The sequence below is a fragment of the Rattus rattus genome, chromosome 18 (genome assembly GCF_011064425.1).
Source record: "Rattus rattus isolate New Zealand chromosome 18, Rrattus_CSIRO_v1, whole genome shotgun sequence".
NCBI classification, from domain to species: Eukaryota; Metazoa; Chordata; class Mammalia; order Rodentia; family Muridae; genus Rattus; species Rattus rattus.
In genome coordinates, this window is record NC_046171.1 from 41,945,789 (window position 1) to 41,960,135 (window position 14,347).

General features: G+C 52.2%; 1 protein-coding gene across 2 annotated transcripts in view; it reads right to left on the reverse strand.

Annotated features, from left to right (window-relative positions):
- Positions 1-13,131, reverse strand: part of Foxo3 (forkhead box O3) — an 89,637-nt gene extending 76,506 nt beyond the window's left edge. Inside the window, exons 1-2 of one of the 2 annotated variants that reach the window (XM_032888496.1) lie at positions 12,909-13,131; positions 11,201-11,930 (exon numbers count right to left, since the gene is read on the reverse strand). In XM_032888496.1, coding sequence (XP_032744387.1) covers positions 11,201-11,818 — 618 coding nt within the window. In that variant the 5' untranslated portion in view covers positions 11,819-11,930; positions 12,909-13,131. Of the gene's footprint in view, positions 1-11,200; positions 11,931-12,507; positions 12,886-12,908 lie in introns of those variants that run through there. The other variant, XM_032888498.1, reaches the window with a different exon arrangement.
- Between the last annotated feature and the right edge of the window lie 1,216 nt (positions 13,132-14,347).

Below are 14,347 nucleotides of genomic sequence, written 5' to 3' on the forward strand. Positions count from 1 at the left end.
TAAAGCCACACCAACAGTACCTGCTCCGTCCTCAAAGGATCAGGACCAGAACATCTCCAGTGGTCAGTTCCGGCCTGCTTCTCAGATGGCATAGACACTGCAGCTGATCTAACTTATTGTTTCTTATGTTTCCTAACGAAATCCAGCCAAATGCTTGAACTCACGGCTTCGATTTTACTTAAAACTGACTTGCTGCAAACTGTGTTAGCCTCTGGGCTCCTATTTATTTGTGATAGAAAGATAGATAGAAAGATAGATAGATAGATAGATAGATAGATAAATAGATAGATAGATAGACAGACAGACAGACAGACAGACAGACGGACGGACGATAGTGAACTAATGCTGTTGATGGGGCTATACAGCAAAAGAACCAATAAAGGAGATGGCTCTTCTCAAGTTACCAAAGGAACAAACTTCGAGGGGAAAAAGGAGAAGAAACAAAAACAAACAAAACAATGATAAACAGAATCCAGTGGACAAGTATGAAAAGTGAGAGAGAGAGTAAACAAACTCTTAACTTGGGAAGGGTCAGTGGCTTGGAGCCAGAGCGACTAGTTAGAGTCACAAATGCTAAAGGGCTGTGGCAGCAGTGACCTTGGGCGAGGGAGTTTTCATTGTGTGAATGCATGCGTTCAGAGAGTTTACTGGAATGAAAAGTTCACATAGCAGCTGGGAGTGGTGGTTGGAGCCTACAATCTCAGCACAAAGAAGGCTGAGGGGGCAGGACCTCAACTCAGGGCCAGAAGGAACTCATTAGTAAGATTCTATCTCATAGTTACACTTACACACACACACATACACACACACAGAGAGAGAGAGAGAGAGAGACAGACAGACAGACAGACAGACAGACAGAAACCAAAAAGTTCAAATGGAGACATCTAGAACAAAGTGTTTTACTTTAGAAAACTCTAACAACAAGGAAGAAAAGTAACATAACTGAATACTAGTCAACTAATATTAAGGAAAATTAAAATGAAATATCAAGAGGTGGCGGCAAGCGGGAGGCTTTAAACATCACTCTGTGCGATATGGAGTAAAGGCAATCATCGGGGTAACTCAGAGTGGAAGAATATCAGTCTTAAGTGTAATAAAGTACTTCAGGGACAAAAGCAGTTCTGAGATTTGAGTGGCCTGAATTCATGCCCTCGCTATGGGTTTTTGTTGGTTTGTTCCTTCTGCTAGGAAAGTTACTGACAGACCCCAGCCCTCCATCTGATCCCACTCCCAGTTTCCAAGGAGACATTCAACAAGTTCAAATAATGTAATTTTATGTAAACGTCAGGTTTATACCCACAGGCACTGCCACCGGCTGTCTCAACTGTCCCCCACCCTTCACCCCACCCTCTCTGCATGCTGGCCGCCCTTATCAGGCAGAAGCAACCTGCACACTCGGGCTTATCAAAGGGGTTCAGCCTATCATCTGGAAACTCTCAGACCTCTCTCACCTATCTTCCTTACGAAAGCCACAGTGTACGTTTTCTCCAACACGTTCAGGATGACATGTAATACTTAGCTTCCTATTTAACAGTAGTTCAATTCTAAACAGCGCATGGCTAACTTGCCCATATTACCTTGAAGACGAAGGCAGCGGGCTCTTCCGTAGGGATAAACACTAACCTGGCTGGCACCGTGCATTATGCAACATCCCTGTCTCTGTCTTGGCAGCCTGCCTCTAAACCCACTAATAACTGCAGTGCATAGAGTCAACCACCTCAGAAAAATATTTTTAATGCCTTTAATTATGAAATCTGATTTGGCGGCCAAACTTCTGCCAGGAACTTGTAAATTTTTTCTTCCTGAAACCTACTTTTTCTTAGGGCTGTGTTGTCATCTGTCTACCTGTTGCAGAAGCACAGATGTCCTGCTGTCTGGCAACAGGAGTCCCACCAGAGAGCCCAGCCCAGAGAATCTCTGCACTCCATGTATGGCTCTGTCATTCCCGAGCAGTGGCCCATAGTAAACTGTAAGGCAGAGCTGCTAAACCTGCAAGTTTAAAAGCTACGTCCCAAGCCTCCTTCTCCCACTAAAGGAGCAGGCTTGTACAGGTTCCTTCAAGTTTTCAGTCCATGAAAATATCCAGGCTAAACCATGGTCCACCTTCACTCCTTACCAGCCGTGGAGCTTTGGATGAGAACAGCGCCCCCATCAGTTCATTTAAATACTCGCTTCCATGTGCTCGCTTCGGCAGCACATATACTAAATACTCGCTTCCCGGTTAGTGGAACTGTTTGGGAAGGAGTAGGAGGTGTGGCCTTGCTAACAGTATGTCCCAGTTAGTGGAACTGTTTGGGAAGGAGTAGGAGCTGTGGCCTCGCTAACAGTATGTCACTGAGGTGGCTTTGAGGTTTCAAAAGCCCACAGCATTCCCAGTTAATTCTCTCTTCGCCTTGCGGTCGTCTCAAGATACAAGCTCTCCAGGCAAGATTCTTGCCTGCACGCTGCCATGCTCCCTGCTATGTTGACCATGGACTCGCCCTCTGTGGACCCCCACTAGAGGCCTTCTTCTAGAAGTCATCTCAGTCATGGGGTCTCTTCACAGCAACAGAGAAGTAACAAAGACACCAGGTCAGAGAGACATTAGCTGCTGTCAGCAAAGCTCCCAAGAGCCCTGGTCAAGAGCCCTGGTCAAGAGCCCTTGTCTGAGGGATTAGTGTGAGCATCACTGGTGACCTATGTAAGAAACGCAGCCAAGAGCAATGCAGAAATGACGACATCCCACCCTCACTCCAGGAGGCAGAGGAGCCTGACAGAAAGCTAAAGAGCTCCAAGTTAGACTAGGCGTGAATCCTGAGTAAGTCACTTTCACGGATCTCAACCACTTCCTGTGTAGGGTCGATGTAACCAAAAAAAAACAAAAAACAAAAAAACAAAAAAACAAAAAAACACAAAACAAAATCACACACAGGTGAGCAGCTGGGACACAGCGAGTGCTCAGAAAGTCACACGAGCTTCCAATAAGGTCACACTCTGAGCGTCCGTGTAGACATGAATCCACAAAATGCAGGATTCAACCCACTACAATCGCCAAATCTAAATAAAACTACCACCACAAGGGGTGGGGCAGGAGCAAAATGAAGGCTAATGACCCACCAGAGCACTGCAGAGTTGTAAGAAGTTAACAGGCTCCCCAAAGGCACGACTGAGAAAACTTAGCTAGAAACGAGATTCCGGCTCACAGGATGCCGGGAAAGCTTGGAAAACATCAGAAGTACCACAACCGAAGCGGCACTGAAACAAACCATTCTGTTGGTTTTAACATGATCTATGAAAGCATACTTCTTTAACATCCTTTTGTGTGTATGTATGTACGTGTGGTGACCAGCGGTCAAGCTAGCCTGTCATTGTCAGGGGCACTCTCCCAGCTCTTTTGTATCTTGTTTATTGAGTCAGGATCTCTCAGTGGCCTGGGGCTGACTTAGGACTAGGCTGCCTAGCCAGAGCTCTCTGGAAACCTGACTCTACCTCCAGTGTTAGGATTACAAGTGCCCACCAGACACCAGTGGGCGTCACGCACCAGTGGGCAGGCACGTATGCTCATGAGTGCACACGCAGAGGACAGTGGAAGGTGCCAGCCATCTTCTGTGGCTCTCACTGCCTCAAGGCAGGGTCTGTCACTGACCTAGAAACTTACTGTTTGGCGCTAAGTTGGCCAGGGAGCTCTTGGAAACCTGTTTCTTCCTAACAATTCTATGGACGCAGGCATTCCGCGTCTTGGCCTTTTCCTGGGATTCGAACTCAGAACCTCATGCTTGAGAACAAGTGCCATGCTAACCCTTGGACCAACAAGCTGGCTTTCCATGAATTCTGGGCATCAGACTCAGGTCCTCCTGCCCGCGTGGTAAGCATTTTACCAGCTATTTCCTCAGTCCATTTGTATCAGGGATAAATAACTATTCCCACAAAGAGCAAGAGCAGGATGATATGCAAAAGAACAAGGCTCTTAGACAGAGGGCAGACAGGCATGTAGCCGAGTTATGAGGATTGCAAGTTCAAAGACTGCCTGGGATACCAAGTGAGACACTTAAGAAACTAAGTAGATTCCCACTTAACTATTTTAGATAGGAAGTGATCATGGGTCTTAGGAAACTAAGGTTTTCTTTAGCAAAGTTACTCTCCATCTCAAATTACCTTCTGAAACGACGACATTTAGCCATGGATGCACTATACAGCAGAATTCTTTAAGGCAAGACACCTTAGCTTTATGGAGAAGCTTAAAGACCTGGGGACTCCCTCTGCTGGCTCTGAATTTAAAGTAGATTTTCAATGGCTTCAGGAGCTAAATTACCATTTTACAAGACTCATAGGCGAAAGCAGAAATAGAATATGGACTCCCCCTATGCCCGGGCCTTCAAAAAAGTAAACAATAAACTTCAAAACAAGCACTGGAACTGCCAAGCACATCCGCATGGACTGTCAGAGGAGGCTCACGGGAGAGAACCATGTCTATGCTGTTGGTCTGGGAGAAGGGCCCGCCTTGGCCTTGTCTCCTCAGCTGTGCCTTGTCCCTTCCTTGCCTTGCGCTCCTCTCCTCACTACAAGAACAGAGTCCTTAGGGTCCCAAGAAGACCTGGCCTCTTCCCCCGGGCCAAGCACTGCACAGCTGCTAGAAGGAACACGGCCAACCAGAGCTCGCTGTGCGGTGTTATCTCACAATAGTCACTGGGCACTCAGGAGGAAGAAAGAAAAGAGATCTCAAGATCAGAAGGCCAAACCAGCCCTTGTCCTCTAAACCAGCCTAGGCTGCACCAACCTCCAGGCCAGGTCCCGTGCAGCCCTTCACAGGCTGACAAGTCTGCTTGGCTCTCCTAGGGAGGGGTGTGTGTGTGTGTGTGTGTGTGTGTGTGTGTGTGTGTGTGTGTGTGTGTGTGGAGGGGGAGAGAGAGGTCTGAGTCATGACGACTCCAGCAGAGAAGGAACCAGAATCCGGGTCTTCCATCTAAGTCTCTTGCCTAATCACCTATTCAGAAAACTCCCAACTCAGAAAAGCTACAGGTTAGCCCTGCGATGGCTGGTCTTAAGGACGGACTGCTAACCCCGCTTCCTCCGCAGGTGACTTATTTCCTAGCAGGTAGAAATAATAGCCTGAAAAATGCATCCAAGGCTTATGTCCCCCAATACAGAAGATTACGCTCCACTGCCCAGCGTGGCTCCTCCTATGGGAGAAGGAGGAAACTTTCAGCTAACACCCCTCAGACAGTGCGTGCTGATGCTGAAGACAGTGTACAGATGGACAAACCTGATTTCCTCTATTTCAGTAATACAATGCCACCCCGCCACCCCGCCTCCCCATTTCTGGTGTGAATTGCAGTTTTCAGGGACATTAATAATAAGAAGCCAACACCCCCCAAGACACTCCGCCTTCACACCCTGTCGTGTCACACAAAGCCAGGAAGACTGTGGCTGTGGGCACCCTCGCACCTCCAAGTATCAGAGCAGATCCTTGCTGCTGTCTAACACTCGGTCTCTCAGAACCTGGTGGGGGGTGGGTGGGGGGAGCTGGGCAATGAAGTCTGAGGGGACGTCTTCAGCAAGATGAACTGAGAGTTTCCGGTAGAGACTGGGGGTGGGGCTTGGGGGTAGGCAGCCCCTCCCATGAGAGTCAGCTTAGAGGAAGGGGGAGGAGCCAAAGAGAACAAATGAGGTCGGGGCTTGCAGAACTGGAAGCAAAGGGCACTGACAGAAGCAGCAGCTGTGAAACCACAGAGGCTAGCAACACATTCTCCACAGCAGTGGTGCCCCTGCATTCCTGTGAACACACTTTAACCACACCCCAGCAAGCTACGAAAACCCTGACCCGGTCACGCGTGCTCCCGGCCTGGTACTTCACCAGCAAGAAATGAAAGAGACCTCTCGTGACCCCTTTTAGTTAGGAGTTCAAGTGAAAAGCGGTGCGGATGAGTCAGCTCTATCCGGTTCCCCAGAGGACTGGCCTCCCTGGAGGACGGGACTCGAGCGCTCGCAGTTATGCACGGATGCTGGTGGGCTCCAGCACAGGTGGACTTTGGGAAACTCCGGCTTCTCCCAAACACACACAAACTCTAGGCCCCGCGCTACAGAGGCCTTTCATTCATCGGTGCAGCAATCTCGAAGTGACCTGCAGATAGCCAAGGGGCTCTAACCTAAGAGCAATGCTGAGTTTGTTATCTGCAATGGCCTCTCTCTCGGCAGAGGTGAGGGACAGGGAAAAACAGAAATACCGATGTGCTAGCTGCCAAGGGTGAGCGCCAGGAACACGTTCACAAAGCAGCTTTCCTGCTAGCAGCCTGTCTCTGCCCTCTGGAACTTAGACTCCTGTGAGCTAGAATTTTATCCGCCATATATGACCACCGTACTCCTGGGGCTGGGCAGAGTGCCCGTGTAGGGTTTGAATCCACACAGGAACTGACAGAGTAGATGCAAAGGATTTTCACTGTGCCGTCTTCAAGTCACTTGCTACCAAGCTGGAATGTAGGTGGACATCAAAGACATTGTAGTATGTCTGCTCCCCAGTTCTTTCTATAGCGGCCGTAAGGAAAACTGGTTCCTAGACTCCTCGATTTGTGACATATATAAAATATAAGTCACGAAGAGGATCAAGTTTGTCTCCCAGAAGGAAAGACATTTCAACAAAATAAATTCCATTTTTCCTCCAGCCCTGGAATCCAGGCTGAGACACCAGCAATGGGTAAGAGGTGAACTGGCCCAGGGCCTACCAAGCTTATCTCTACATTACCTCAAGTTTGGGTGGATGTCCGCTAAGTTTTTTCCTAGTCCAAGTAAATGACTCTTTTAGAGGACAAACCTTTTTCGTTATCTTACAGATAAACTATCTGGTATGTTTACATATGAATCGGAGGCGGAACACTAAAAAGTTTATCTTTAACATGTCCCGAGGTACCCTTTCCTTAAAATAAGACCCTCTTGAAGTCTCCTAAATATAAGGGTGCTACCGTTTCATTTTTCTGAGGAGAATGGAAACACACACTTAGCTGTGTTCTAAAGAGTCTTTCTGTTACACGGGGTTCAGAGATCAAAGTCTGAATAAAAGGCCCAATTTCTTCACTTCATAGGTCAATGACACAGCTTTGCAAAAGAGGAAAACAGTCCCCAGTGCAGGCAGTGGGACAGCAGAAAGAGGAAGTGTGTTACTGAGAATCACTGACAAAGACAGGCAGCCAGAGGAAATTACGAAACAACAAAGGCCAAGCAGAAGACAGATTCTTCACACACACAACTGTCACAGGCCTAAGGGGACGAGGGAAAAACTGCAAACCAGCATGGGACGGCAGCTCTGTCGTTTTGAAATTTAATATGAAATTTGAAAACAAGTTGCAATTAAAATACCACTTAATACACAGTATATGGAAGTCTCTTAAGGGCCTCTTCCAGGAAGTACCATGGGCTGTCCAACTCTCCTCTTTTCTTTTTACCTTGCAACCATCAAGAAGGCAGACTTGCCCACGAAAGATTCAGACTTGGAAGACTCGCCCTCTGCGCTACAGCTGAGTCTTCACACAGTAGGTACCCCACACAGTAGGTACCCCAGAAACGAATGGCTGTTTAGTCTCCTGCCCTAACCCATGAGAAGCAAGTCAGTGAGTGTGGGAGTCAGTAGACCAGTAAATGAGAGATGAGGGGTCCCTGGTAAAACCCTGGAGTGCTTGGGCCTCCCAACAGACGGAACTCACCCTACATTAACTACACTGCACCCCAAGTAAACATAATCTGAACAAAGGAACCTCCTCCCCCACATCCACATCTGGTTGTTCCCTCCACTCTAATGCCCGAGAGGTAAGGGACCTTCGAGATAGCCATCGCCCTCCCAGCACAACACGCACAGAGCAAGGGCTTCCTCTTTTGTTAAAATGCTCTCTTTTGCCATTTGTGCTACTTCAGACTTCCTAAGCAACCACACCGGAGGATGACACAGCCTGCAGCTACCCAAACATGACCCCTCTGCTTGGCCCCCGGGCTCCCGTGTGTCCTTCTGGTGTCCTTCTGGTGTCTAAATGACTGCCAGTGTTTGTAGGCTGGGGGTGGGGGTGGGACGCCGACGTGCCTCTCGGGAAAGCAATTTAAGGAAAGCGGTGTGGAAAGGCAGGGACAGAGACCTGCACACCTGTAGCTGCTAATTAACCTTGTGCTACCCGTGATCCGAGAACGGTCTTTAATCTCTTCAGCGAGAAAGGGAAGGAGCTGCACCAGCATTCCGGCTATAAATTAGGATCACCCGAGGAACTGAGGAACCGAAGCCAAAGTCACACACAGTCAAGTTCTACCAAATCCTCTGAGCACTAGTATTTTCCAGTTGCTCCCAGGTAATCCTAACAAGCCAACCAACTGGTCTAAATTCCTATTTCAAGGCGTCTTTTCTAATTCTGGCTTTTTGAGACAGTCTTTCTCTTATGCAGTCCTGGAACTCACTGTGTAGACCAGGCTGGCCTCAAAGCCAAACTGCCTGCCTCTGCCTCCTGAGTGCTGGAATTAAAGGATTCCACCATTAAGCCCCGGCTTCCATCGGTTATCTTAAAGTGATATTTCTGGTTATAGACTCACATAATGTTCTGGCCCAAAAAGCCACCAAAGTATGTCTTAGGACTCGGCATTCCTGCCCTGTGTGGAAACGTCTGCAAGGTTAACCTGAATTCTAGACATTTTTAGACGCTCAGAATCCTAAAGTATAACTCACAACGAAAGTACTGTGGTTAAAACGCAGGTTTCTAAAATGGCCGTGCATCACAGGTGTCAGTTCCAAAACTCGGATGCACAGGCCTGGGTCACATTAGCTCCTGACTCCTCTCCCCTTACCTCGTCTTCCTGCCTCACTAAACCAGCAAACAGAAAGGCTGGCCTTAGTCATAGCCAGTGTATAAAGCAGGCCAGGCGGCCGGCCTCTTGTTCAAAGGGCCTTCTCTCCCCATCCTTAAATATATGGAAGTGTCTGCGTGGCTGCTTCCTTTGATGAAGGTCATCTTACAAAAATGCCAACTAAATTATACTCCTTCAAGTCTGCAAGGATTCCATGACACGTAGCCTTAAAGTTAAAGCAAAAGTAATCATAAAACATATGCCCTAAATTAAACACAGTAAGGTATTCTCTTTGCAGTGTCTCAAATGGCCTTAGTTGAGGCAGGACAGCAGTAAAAGAAAAAACTGAGAGACAAATAAACAATTATAACATGGCCACATGTGACTGTCCCCTTAGCTCTACTGAAATCCTAAAGTCGTTCTAAAAGGGTGGACCAAACTCAATTTGTAGTTTCTTTTGGTAACCACTTTCAGGAGTAAATCTTTAAAAAAATTTAAAAAAAAAACAAAATAAAAAAATAAAATCACAAACAAAACTGGTGTTATTTTTATAAGCATAATAACAAGAAACACTGCTTATGGAATTAAGTTACTTTTGTAATCCTAAAAAACAGAGGGGCCAGTGAGATGGCTCAGTGGGTGAAGAGACTTGCCACCCAACCTAACGATCTGAGTTCAACTCCTGGGGATCCACTTGTTGGAAGGAGGGAACCACTCCCAAAAGTTGTCCTCTGACTTACAGACACACAGACACACAGACAGACACACATACTCCCTCCCTCCCTCTCTTTTTCTCTCTCCCTCTCCCCACTCTAATATATATTATATTATATATTATATTATATGCACAGACATATATTAGGAAATGTCAAAACCCTTTCCTATGCTAACTTGTAAAGTTGAGTAGCCTCCTATAGCAAAGTCAAATATGTCAGATTTAATTTCAAGTGTGAAACTGGTGAAAAATATTCCAAGCTACCAAATGCATTTTGCCCAATTCTACACACCCCTTCCAGACGATGCACACTGCCGTAAACCCCTTCTGTCTGCTTCGAAGCGGCTTTCAAAGCTATCGCGTTAGCAACACTTCCAAACAGAAGCCCGGTCCGTCCTTTCTGTGAACCACCTTAGGGTTCGAAGCATCGAAGCACAGAGTTTTGCTTGTAAACCATCCACGCAAGGCTGTTCCGTACTAGACCCTCTTTTTTCAAGTCACGTTTATCTGCAGGGCTCTTCCGTGGGTTTAATTTCGGGTCTCTGGAAAGATAAACTGCTCTAATTTATACACCGAGACACAGTGAGGTAGGAAAAGGAAGAAAACGGCCTTAGCTTCAGAGATCTGGGAGCCTGTGGCTGCTTTCAGGGAAGGGGCCTAGAGGTGCCCAGAAGGGCAGGACCGCCCAGCAGGGGACCAGGAGTTAATCTCTTTGGATGCCCAACGGCAGGAAGTCATTACATCATAGGCCTTTCCTCACCTCTCTCCCTACCACGTGTCAGGTGCCCCAAGAGGCTGAAAGGGAGCAGAAGAGTCTCTCCTCTGACTCCTTTATAGACAGAAGCCATTATGGCCCAACCCTGCTATCAGCCCTCCCTCCCTCCCACACAGGTAAAGCTCAGACCGGAGTCCCCGACACGTGACTCCCGCCTCAAACGTTGCCAGAGGCAGCATAGACCTCCACCGGAGCAGCAGGTGTAGCCAGTACACCCTTAGATGACAAACCCGACCTGTTCCAAGCCCCAGAGCTTTTCGGAGGCTAGCTGCTGGCAGGCTTGCCGGAGTGACGTCTCTAAAGAGTAAAGGTGTGTGAGGAAAGGCGAGAGCCGGCCAGAACAGTCCGCAATCGTTGCTTTTTCTAATGGGATCGATTTGCCTGTTGGTGTCAACACCCACAAGCACAAGTTGAACCCCAAGAGCCTCACTCAGTTTCCTGGTATCAGTCTTGATACCAGGACTTGAACGCAGTCCCAAACACCACACACACACACACACACACACACACACACACACACACACACACACACACACACACACACACGCCTTCCCTCCACCCACACTGTCCTCGGTGCATCCACCCCCTGTATTCCAAAGTTGGCCGCGGATCTACCTCCTCCCCGCAGTCGGGGTAATCCAGCAAATACAAACGTCTTGGTCCTTTCTCGTTAGTGTGCGTTGCGCACAGCCTCCTCACCTGGGCATGCCCAAAGCTTGCCCAGGGCCCTCCCTTCCCACGGAGGCCATCCCCAGGCTTCCCTCCTGTAGAAGTGAAAAGAATCCCCTTCCCCAAAGCCTCACAACAGAAGCTCCTCTGCAACCCTCTCCGGGCGTTGGCAAACCGACCGCTTCCATACGCGCTTGGCGCTGAGTAGGCCTGGCAGGTCCGGCCGCCAGCCCCTGATAGGCACGCACCTTCCAGCCCGCAGAGCTGTTGCTGTCGCCCTTATCCTTGAAGTAGGGCACACAGCGCACCATCCACTCGTAGATCTGGGACAAAGTGAGCCGTTTGTCCGGGGAGCTCTCGATGGCGCGGGTGATCAGGTCAGCGTAGGACAGGTTCCCCCAGGCATTCCGCCGCGAGGAGCATTTCCTCGGTTGCCCAGAGCCCCCAGCCGCCCCCGGCTGCGGCGGTGGCAGTGGCTGCTGAGGCTGCAGCTGCGTCTGCGTGCCCCCACTCAGCGCGCCTGCGGAGGACGCTGGCCCCGTCCCGAGGTCCTGCCCTCCGGGAGACAGCAGCCTGGCCGAATCTTCGAGGAGCAGCCCGGAGCCCAGCGCGCTGCTCACGCCGCCACCGATCACCATGGCCGAGCTGCCTCGGCCGCCGCTGTCCTCGTCGTCTTCATCGTCGTCCTCCTCGGGGATCATGGAGTCTGCCGCCGTCTCCCCCGAGGGCTTGGCCGGGCTCGCCTGCAGCTCCGGCCTCTGCAGGGGCCACGTACAGGAGCGTGGCCGACTCTGTGGCTCGAACTCTGGGTCCAGCTCCACTTCGAGCGGAGAGAGCGGGACCGGGGAGGCTGGTGCCTCTGCCATCTTCGCTGCCTGCCCGCCGCCCGCGGCTTGGGCTCTTGCTCTCTCCTCTCGCGCCCAGGCTGGGTGCGGCGGGGGAGGGACAGGGCGCCGCGAAGGCTCGAGCTCCAGCTACCTAGGGAAACGCGAAGAGAGAGTTGGTTATCCCGTGCAGGAGCCTAGTCCACGGAGACTCCTCGCCCGCGGCCGCCACCTAGAACGGATAGACCTGGGGACGTGCGTCCCGCGAACCTGGCGCAGCAGACGCCGCCCCCTGGCCAGGCCGCCCCGGAGACGCGAGCGAATCGACGGCCGCGCGCGGGGCAGCCCCCTCCCCCGCCGCCGTCGCCAGAACGGCAGGTCTCTCCCGGGCTGGGTGGCGGGGCGGAGGGGGGAGGGGCGCCCCGGGGGAGGGGTGGCCGCGCCTGTGAGAGGGGGCGGCCTCCGGACCCCAACAGCACAGCAGTGGTCGGAGGGCGTGCGTGCGTTTGTTTACGTTTGGCTCCGGCCCGCTCAAGTGCCTCCCGCGGAGGCGCAGCCGAAGTCAGCAGAGTCCTGGGCTCTTCTCCGGTTCCCGGGCCCTGCGAGCCTCCTCCTCCCCTCGCTGCACACCCCTCCCAGACCAGTGGCCCCCTAGGGCTGGCGCAGGCAACTCCCGTCTTTTCCTCTCCACCCGCGGACCAGCAGGGCGAGCGTGGGGTCTGGGTGCAGACCTGCCAGGGTGACTTCCAACGAGAGAGGACCGACCCCGCAGGACCCGCTAAGAAGATCTGAGGTGTATTTTCGCGGGGACGTGGGGCCCTCCGCCCCCTTCCAGGTCAGAAACGGGAAGGAGGAAGCAAGTGGGAACATAAATCTTCCAACAGGTCGGGAAGCGCCAAATCTCTCGGACTGCAAGAAAACCCGGACCAGCACGTTCATCACCTCCTTGCTCCCGCTGCTGCCATCTTGACAGTTCCCCCCTTCCCTCAAGTCCTTTAAAGACACTAGCGGGAGAGAAGGGGGAGAGCACACCGAGTCACGGGGAGGGAAAGGGAAGCGCCTGGCCCAGCTCGGAAACAGATCCGGAGTCACTGGAAAGGCGGCCGCCCCGCTGCACAGCTCCAGCGCCTACCTCGGCTCCTTCCCTTCAGGGACGAGGCGGGAGGGCGTACGATTCCGCGCGAGCCCAGGGCACCGCGACGAGGGGACACTCGGGCCGCCGCCGCAGCCCGCCGGAGGAACCGCCTGTCAGCCTGTGCTGCGCCGCCGCCTTCCACATTCCTCCTCCTCCCTTCCACGAGCAGGGCGGCCGCGGCAGCAGCACAAAGTTATAGACACTCGCAGGGAGCCTCAACCTAGGCTGACGGCGGGGCGGGTCCCCGCCCAGGGGGAGGGCTGGGGCGGGGGCCCGGAGTGCTGCTGTGCGTGCGTGTGGGAGTGCGCGTGTGTGCGCACTCGCGCCTGCGCGGGGCTGCGGGAGTGGGGGTCGGGCGCGCGGGTCGGGACTCGGCCGGGCTCCCGCAGCCCTCGGTGCCCGGGTCACACACTCTGGAATCGCAGCAGCCCACGCTGGCCCGGGACGGGAGGCCAAGTCGGAGCACACCGCTGGGCGCCGCCGCGCGCCCTCTCTGCCTTGGGCCCTGCGTTTGGCTCTCGGGTCCTCGGCCTGCCCGTGGGTGCGTGGGGTCGGAGCCCGCCCCAGTATCGGGTTCCTCATTAGAACCTGACACCAGGTAACACCCGAGATAAGACGCCAGCCGCAGGTGACAGGGGTTACCTTGGCGTGGAAACACTGGCCGGCGAAGATAGCGGTGCCTTTCGTCAGGCACCAAAAGGTGTGGACTGGACCCTCACCTGGGACGCCCAGCGACAGTCGTGCTTCGCTTTTTCACGGATTTGAAGGCAAACCGGAAAAGCGTAGCTCAGGAGGAAAAGTGCAGTGCGCCCCAGTCCTAAACGCAGAAGCAGCAGATACCTAACTGGAAGCGGGCAACAGTTTTCTTAGGATAAAGCAGCCGGCTACGTGCTTGACTTTTTCAAGTCTTTAGACTTCAACTGGCGCCTTCATATTCCCTTACCCCACGATCCGTGCCACTAGGCCGTACGTGTGTGCTTTCCTGCGCCACATGCGACGTGCATAACCAAAAATCTCCCCATTCTGATTCATAGGTATCTTTCAAAACAAAACCCTCTCAGTCACTGCAGTTAAAGTCTGGGCTCCGCGACAACCCTATACCCCAAAACAGTCAGCCTAGAAGAGCCTGCAGGGGCCGCCCACCCCGAAACTCCGGCCTCCAGGCTTTACGCGCGGCCCGTCACTCAAGTGACGTGGGGCCCCGCCCCTGCACCAAGCTAGTTCGACGGGTACAAACAGATGATGTCATTGTCTCTACACGCGCGTGACCCCGGAGCCCTGCGCCGCGTCGCCATTCGCTGCGCGGCTTCCTCGTCAAGCCACGCCGAGCGCTGACTGGCCGCCGCCGCTAGTCTCCGGGCTCCAGACGCCCCTCTCTCTCCCCTTCGCCCCCGCCCCCAGCAAATAATAAACAATCGAGTAAAATTGGAAGGACA